Source organism: Arachis hypogaea, chromosome 20 (genome assembly GCF_003086295.3).
Source record: "Arachis hypogaea cultivar Tifrunner chromosome 20, arahy.Tifrunner.gnm2.J5K5, whole genome shotgun sequence".
Taxonomy (NCBI): domain Eukaryota; kingdom Viridiplantae; phylum Streptophyta; class Magnoliopsida; order Fabales; family Fabaceae; genus Arachis; species Arachis hypogaea.
In genome coordinates this window covers 21,322,979-21,331,536 of record NC_092055.1, presented here as the reverse complement: position 1 = coordinate 21,331,536, position 8,558 = coordinate 21,322,979, and the positions used below count along the sequence as shown (strand labels likewise).

Here is an 8,558-nt window from a genome sequence, read left to right as displayed (position 1 = left end):
TTTTAACCAAGTAGGTAGAAGTATTTTTGCATTTAGTTGCATTCATATAGATAGGTTGCATTTCATAATTTCTACCATTCCTCTTCACTGCTTTGTAGCTTCTCCTGAGCTTAGCATGAGGACATGCTAATGTTTAAGTGTGGGGAGATTTGATGCACCACTATTTCGTGGTACATCTTGTGCTTAATTGAGTGGATTTTATCCACTATTCTCACACTTTTTCATTGAATTTGCATGTTTTACATTTTCCTTCCTAATTTTGTGCTATGATTGAAAACATGCTTCTTTGGCCCTAAATTTGCTAATTTTAATCCTCTCTTATTATCATTCGATACCTTGATATGTGTGTTAAGTGATTTCAGGGTTTATAGGGCAGAAATGGCTTAGAGGATGGAAAGGAAGCATGCAAAAGTGGAAGGAATACAAGAAATTGAAGGAATTGCTGAGTTGTCAAGCCTGACCTCTTCGTACTAAATCGATCATAACTTGAGTTACAGAGGTCCAAATGAGGCGGTTCCAGTTGCGTTGGAAAGCTAACATCCGGGTCTTCGAAATAATATAAAATTTGCCATAGTTTCCTGACGTTTAGGAATGCGTGTGTGTGCATCACACGTATGCATGGATGGTGCGGCAGACAAGTGACGCGTACGCGTGACCGAACCACGTGCTGTACGTATCAAAAATCGCTGGGGGCGATTTTTGGGCTATTTTTGGCCCAGTTTCAAGCCCAAAAAATACAGATTAGTGGCTGCAGAGTGGGGGAATCAAATCAATTCATTCACAATACAACAATTCATTCACATAATTTTAGGTTTTAGATGTAGTTTTCTAGAGAGACTCTCTCTAGGTTTTAGGACTCCTAGGTTTAGCTATTTTCAATTTTAGATTTCTATCTTAGTTTAATTAGTTTCTCTTCTACTTTTATTTGGCTTAGCATTTTAGTTTATTTCATTCCCTTGTTGATTACTTTATGTTGCCAATTTAGTTTATGAATTCTCATGTTAAGATTTGATTTTCCATTTAATGCAATTTGAGGTATTTCATATTTATTGCTTCTTCTATTATTTGTGAGTCATTGATGTTTGCAATTGGTTATTTTGGATTTAATATTCCTTGCTAGTTATCTATGTTTTTATGTTATGCCTTCCAAGTGTTTGATAAAATGCTTAGTTGGATTTTAGTGTAGATTTCTCTCCTTTTGGCTTTGGTTGAGTAATTGGAGACTCTTGAGTTATCAAACTCCCTTGTTGATTGATAATTGAAAGTTGCTAGTTGATTTGAATCTCTCTAAAACTAGTCTTTCCTTAGGAGTTGACTACGACTTGAGGAATCAAATTGATTTGTCCACTTGACTTTCCTTCATAGTTAGAGGTTAACTAAGTGGGAGCAATGGACAATTGATGTCACAATTGAGGAAGATAATGAGGATAGAACTTCTAATTCTCATACCTTGCCAAGAGCTTTCTTAGTTATTAGTTTACTTTCTTGCCATTTACTTTCCTTGTTCCTTATTTCAAAAACCCCAAAAAGATATAATCCCATAACCAATAACAAGAACACTTCCCTGCAATTCCTTGAGAGACGACCCGAGGTTTGAATACTTCGGTTATTATTTTTAGGGGTTTATTACTTGTGACAACCAAAATTTTGTATGAAAGGATTCTTTGTTGGTTTAGAAACTATACTAGCAACAAGAATTTATTGTGAATTCTTTACCAGCAAAAATCCGTTCATCAGTCTCCGTCACAAAAACTTCAAACCCAGCATTCCCGACAGTAATATGAACCCATTCTCGAATGGCGTCAAATACACATGTATCAACTTGAACCCTCCCCACCCTGAAGGATGCACCTGCTTCTGTCGGTACATCACACCGAAGCACTTCACCCCCACTGTCCCCGGCGACCAGGCATGTAGCGGCACACCACAGCACTGTAACTACACTCTTCGAGATTCGCACCGATCCGCCTCTTCCCACCTCCAAATCCTATGAAAAAATTGCAGCAGAGTATCCAACTTGTAGGTAAAAGCCTCGTCTGCCTGCTTCACCATATGAAAAATCAATAAGACTTTTGATGCCCCGATCTCTCTAACATCCACTACCTGAGGCATATTTTTGCACATTGTGCTCTTCAAAGACTGCATGTTCGGAGGCGTGAAAATTTTTCCTACTAAACTCCTTCCCAGCCACTCCATATTCTCATCCACTATGGGCGCATTAATCCTTTTCGTACACCGACTCTCCTATTGCATTGCCGGTGGTCCACTCCCTTTCATTTCCTCCACAGCATGGGCGGTAACCACTTCTTTTCCATGATGTCTTTCCTCTGATCCTCCCTCGCGATGCCGTCTCGGGGCCCCATGCACCTGCCGTTCCTTCACCTGCGGTTGTCTCCTAAACTTTCTTCTCCCACCGAGAGCACTTTACCGCGTAACCTCCAGTGATTCATCTCTGCGATAGCTTTTAGAGCACCCCCTTTCGTCGTGTATAGGACAAAGGCAAACAGATAGATCGTTTCCAATTTTCGTTTTCGGCAGAGATAGATGTCGTTAATTCTTGCCGTCCACTCGAACAAGTGATACAATTCTCTCCTTGAGATATCATCTGGTAGATTATCCACAAACACAGAGAAAGACTCATTTTTCAAGCGTTGATATTCTTTCCTGTTCCATATTCCTTTTGATTGTAAAGTTATTTATCCTTATTTTGCTAGTCAATAATGATGTGGAAGATATGAAATTGTGATATAAGTTTTTATATTTAAAGTGTAATCCAGTGTCTTATATTTCTTATTCAACTTATGATCATTAGTGTGAAAATATGTCATATGCTCAATGCTTTAATAACTCGAATTATATAATCTTATGCCATTTTGCTTCAAGTTTGAAATTTTCATCTTCAAATATATATATATTTGTTAACAGAATCCAAACCTACTATTATTATGCCATATAAGACTACGTCTGTATTTTGTATTCTTTTAAAAAAGAGGCAGCACTATATTCGCATTACACATTGCACAATATAGATTCGATCTAAGCGAACATTAACATATCAAATGCTTAGCATGTTGTGGTATCGTACCATGTAACATGAGACTATACTCAAAGCTCTCCTCATTGGTGCACACATCTCAGCCTTTGAACCCCAAAATCCACCTATGTTCCTCAACCTTCTTATCATCATCATCAACAACTGCCACACTGAACCCAGTACCCCATATTGTCACAAAATGCATTGCTCTATTGCAGTTTTGGGCATCTTCCATATCCAAACTAAGACAAATCCATGCATATTCACTTAGGCATGGTGTCCCACTCAACAACCCTGACATGGGCAAGCATCTCATTTTTACAATTGTATCCCTCTCTGCACCCATGTCTTATGCCTACCATGTGTTTGCTGTATTGCATGACCCAAATGTGTTCACTTGGAACACCATGATAAGGGGTTATGCTGAAAGTGATGACCCAAGTCCTGCACTTCATTTCTACCGTAAAATGTCGGTGTCTTGTGTTGAGCCTGACACTCACACTTACCCTTTTCTTCTCAAGGCTGTTGCCAAGTCTTTGAATGTTAGAGAAGGGGAAGCTATACATTCAGTTACAGTGAGAAAAGGGTTTGGCTCTTTGATGTTTGTTCAGAACGGTTTGCTTCACATGTATGCTGTTTGCGGCGATACAGAAAGCGCACACAAGCTGTTTGAGTCAATGGTGGAAAGAGATCTTGTGGCTTGGAATTCTGTGATTAATGGGTTTGCTCTTAATGGCAGGCCTAGTGAGGCCTTGACGCTATTCAGGGAGATGAAAATGGAGGGACTGGAGCCGGATGGGTTCACTATGGTTAGCCTTTTATCTGCTTGTGCTGAACTTGGAGCTCTAGAATTAGGACGTAGGGTTCATGTGTTCTTGTTGAAGGTAGGATTGACAGAGAACATGCATGTGAACAATTCACTGCTGGACTTTTATGCCAAGTGTGGGAGCATCAGGGAGGCGAAACAAGTTTTTGGCGAGATGAGAGAAAGGAATGTGGTTTCTTTTACTTCTTTGATTGTTGGCTTGGCAGTGAATGGCTTTGGGGAGGAAGCACTTGAGTTTTTCAAAGAGATGGAAGAACAAAGAGTTAAGCCTAGTGAGATTACTTTTGTTGGTGTCTTGTATGCTTGCAGCCACTGTGGAATGTTGAATGAAGGGTTTAATTACTTTAGAAGGATGAAAGATGAATATGAAATCATGCCACGGATAGAACACTATGGCTGCATGGTGGACCTGCTGAGTAGGGCAGGTTTAGTGAAACAAGCATATGAATATATTCAGAACATGCCAATCCAGCCAAATTCTGTTATTTGGAGGACCTTATTGGGAGCATGCACAATCCATGGTCATTTAGGCCTAGGGGAGATAGCTAGATCACACCTTTTGAAGTTAGAGCCTAAACATAGCGGGGACTATGTGCTTCTCTCGAATATTTATGCGGCCGAACACCGTTGGTCAGATGTACAGACAGTAAGAAGATCAATGCTAGAGGATGGTGTTAGGAAAACACCTGGCTATAGCATGGTGGAGTTGGGAAATCGGGTTTATGAGTTTACTATGGGCGATAGGTCTCATCCTCAGAGTAAGGATGTATATGCACTGTTAGAGAAAATCACAGAGTTGCTGAAGTTAGAAGGTTATGTTCCTCACACTGCAAATGTACTTGCAGACATAGAGGAAGAGGAGAAGGAGCAAGCTTTGTCTTATCACAGTGAAAAGGTGGCAATCGCTTTTATGATCCTAAATACACCACCAGGGACCCCAATTAGGGTCATGAAGAACTTGAGGGTTTGTGCAGATTGTCATATGGCTATAAAACTCATATCAAAGGTTTATGATAGAGAGATTGTTATCAGGGATCGTAGTAGGTTCCACCATTTTAGAGGTGGCTCATGTTCATGTAAAGATTACTGGTAATATTGGATGTAATGAAAGTTAAATATTACAAAAGAATGGAACGCTCTTCTGGTATGAACTTATTCCTCACCCAGAATCCGCACCACTCTAAGTTTTCAGGTTAAATTTTCCCATCTGTTTTTGTCTATGCATAACTTCACCTACTTCCAAATTATTATGACTTGTGTTCAAGTTTTTGTTTGCATTATGCACTATTTTATTGATTTGATGTGTTGTAATAAGCATATGCCTGTGCTATCTTTTAGTTGCAAGCTAATTTGCCTGTGGGTTTATAGGTTCAAGTTCTAGCTTTGTTTGAAATATAGGAATGTGCTTTCAAGCATATGCATTTATGTCCTCCTTTTTATACTTTACTGACATTTAGTTACCTGGCAGATGAAGAAACGCAATGTCAAGCTGATGCTGATTGTGGTAGAGAGGATGCTACTCGAAGTCATCGAAATCCTGCTCAGAAAAGGAAAACCCTCAAAAACAGTGTCAGGGAAGAAGAATCTTCCTGACACTGCAAAACCTTCTCTTCCAGCTAAGAAAAGGGTTCAGGTGCCACAAGATCCTCTTTCTGAAACTCCATTCAAAAATTCAAGCTCCGGAGACTCCCTCTGTGGAACTAGAAAAGAGGGAAAAGAAAAGGATACTGATACTGCAAATGAAAACCCTCTCCAAAGTGAAAGAGATGTACCCGTTCTTTCACCTTTCTTTTGGTTAAGAGAGGAGGAAGGTGTTGAGAATTTAAGTCAGCAAACTTTCGGGGATAAGCTTATAGATGGAAAGCCCAACACCAAGCCCTCCTTCATTCAGTGATCTCAAGGACTCCGATGATGAAAATCCGACTAAACTGACATTATCATTAAGTAACGGGTTGTTATAGCAACTGAATATGTCGTCATAAACTATGAAATTGTAAACTCTTTTCTTTTTCATTAACTGTTTGTTTTATATGGCTGATGAAGATAACTTCCCAGTCTCATGGTTCTTAAACTATTCAACTACTTGGTTGGTGATAAACGTTGTTGAAGTCACTCAGAACAAAATTTGGAAATTGAGTTTTCATGGTTAAAATCAAATTACTTTAGAAGAGACTTATAATAAATTGCTGATTTTATTTCTTGGCTTCTTGATATTGTCATGTAGGATGAGGTGCAAAATAAAACCTCTTTTGATCTCTTTGATAGTGAGCTGTTTGAGTGGACACAAAGGCCTTGCTCTCCTGAATTATTTTCAAGTCCTGTCAAATTACAGGTAAGGAGAGAATTGGAGCCCCCGGTTATTCATACATAAATTTAGGATACTGTACCTTGACTATGCATTGATGTTCTTTTCAATTGTATTACAGCCTTTGAGTGCTGGTGTGATCAGTGAAAATCAAGAGGATTTGCTGGAAGCCTCAAAAGAGCTTGAAAGAAATAAATCCAGTGATTATGCTGAAAATACTAAACTTCAGAATTCACAAAAAGAAACTAGATTGTCTGATGTGCAGTGTGACTTCACCATTTAGTAGTTCTGGTGATATAAATGGGACAAAGAAGTACAAGAAGAGAAGCAGGAAGATGAGGGAAAAAGCCGCTCAATAACAGGTTGTGGAACAACAAGATTCAATTGAGGGAATCAATGTTGATTCAAATAGATCATTAGAAATCAATCACGGGAGAAGCGACAAGCTTCTAATATGAGGAAGACTAATAGAAAGTGCAAGAGGGTTTGTTTGATACTTGTACCGACTCCAATATATCAGTAATTCTTCGTAACGGTGAAGTGAAAATAGGTTGGTAGAATTGGATATAGGATGTTAGTATCGATAGCTCCTGCAATGTGCCAGCTAGCATTTAGGCGGTTGATGTCAGGATTACGTGCCATAACATCAATGGAAGTAAAAAATATCAATAAAATGGCTAGAGAAAGAGAGAAATGAGAGAGATGTAAATAATGAGTGGAGTCAAGGGTGCGGTCAACGAGTTCTACTTATAGGCGTTACTAAGCCTTATTTCGTTTACCGTGTAAACGAGATAAGTATAATGTAAGACTCAAAACTTTTGAAAAGTCTTATTATGATCAAGTTTCAAATCATATAGTTATTACGTGCCATAACATCAATGAAAGTCAAAAATATCAATAAAATGGCTAGAGAAAGAGAGAAATGAGAGAGATGTAAATAATGAGTGGAGTCAAGGGTGCGGTCAACGAGTTCTACTTATAGGCGTCACTAAGTCTTATTTCGTTTACTGTGTAAACGAGATAAGTATAATGTAAGACCCAAAACTTTTGAAAAGTTTTATTATGATCAAGTTTCAAATCATATAGTTATTACGTGCCATAACATCAATGAAAGTAAAAAATATCAATAAAATGGCTAGAGAAAGAGAGAAATGAGAGAGATGTAAATAATGAGTGGAGTCAAGGGTGCGGTCAACGAGTTCTACTTATAGGTGCCACTAAGCCTTATTTCGTTTACCGTGTAAACGAGATAAGTATAATGTAAGACTCAAAATTTTTAAAAAGTCTTATTATGATCAAGTTTCAAATCATATAGTTATTTATAATCTTAATTTCAGAAAAATTATTTTATTAAGGATAATTAAGGCAAGTTTTGATTTATCGAATTTGAGAGGAATTATGAGTATTATCCAATTTTATAATTATTGAATTATTTTCTATATTCAAATTATAAAATTGGTAGTTGTGAAATAATAAAGATTTTATATGATTTGGAATAAATAATTTTGAAAAAATAAAAGATTTAATCATACTATTTCTAATTTTTAGATTTAGACATTTTATTGAAAATAATTTATAAAATTGATGAGCAAATAGTATTTTTTTATATACAATTAATGTTAAATTTAAATTGGGGTTCAATTACTATATTTTTTCCAATTTCATTTGAAATTACTAAAATGCCCTAACCCTAACTTTTGAAAATGAAACCCTAATCCTTCCCAAACCTAGCCGCCGAAAAACCCTACTCCAATTGCCCTCTTCTCAGACCTAGCAGCAGTGATACCAACCTTTCCCCTTTCTCAAATCAGTCACAGCAGTAAAGGGGGAAAGGGATGCAGAAGAAAAACGGACCCAGGAGAGAGGGGGCGGAGCTGCGATCAGAAGAGGAGGTGAGCCACGCTGCTGCCTCCGTTCAGCCCGCCGCCACCGCGCCCTCTATGCCGCCGCCTGGGAGAGCAGAATCGAGGAGAGGAGTGGTCTGCGAGTGATGGTTGTCGCGGGCTTGGGGGCCGTCGCGCCTTCGACGCCATCGCGCCCACCGTTGATCCACACCTCGTCGCTGCCACGCCACGTCCCGCCGTCGCCAACGTCGCGCCGTGCACGTCGAGCCAGCTCCATTATCGTCAGATCATGAAGAGGGAGAACCGCGGACGAGCCAGGGGCAAGGGGAGGGGAGCCACCGCCGTGGTGCCCTGCCGATGCTGCCGTTCGAGCTCATTGCTGCCCAGGGAGTCGCGAGGAGCTCCGTCGCTGCCGTCGTGGTGTGTGGGTTGTCGCCGCCATACGTGCCGTGACCTCCAGCCTCCTCCATCGGAACTGCCGCCGTCAGAAAGGGGTTCAGGCCGCCGCAGGTGTCGCTGCCAGAGAAGGGAGCTGCACCCTTGTGATTC

At 39.6% G+C, this 8,558-nt stretch overlaps 1 protein-coding gene across 1 annotated transcript; it reads left to right on the top strand.

Annotated features, from left to right (window-relative positions):
* Window positions 1-2,961: 2,961 nt before the first annotated feature.
* On the top strand, window positions 2,962-7,019 carry LOC112785159 (pentatricopeptide repeat-containing protein At4g21065-like). Its single transcript, XM_025828603.3, has 3 exons — window positions 2,962-5,052; window positions 5,329-6,192; window positions 6,287-7,019. Exon 1 carries the CDS (start codon window positions 3,094-3,096, stop codon window positions 4,951-4,953), a length of 1,860 nt encoding a protein of 619 aa, XP_025684388.1. The 5' UTR covers window positions 2,962-3,093; the 3' UTR covers window positions 4,954-5,052; window positions 5,329-6,192; window positions 6,287-7,019.
* Window positions 7,020-8,558: the final 1,539 nt, after the last annotated feature.

Coding starts and splice junctions, on each gene's coding strand:
- LOC112785159 (XM_025828603.3), top strand. CDS start 3,094: ATGAGACTATACTCAAAGCTCTCCTCATTGGTGCACACATCTCAGCCT.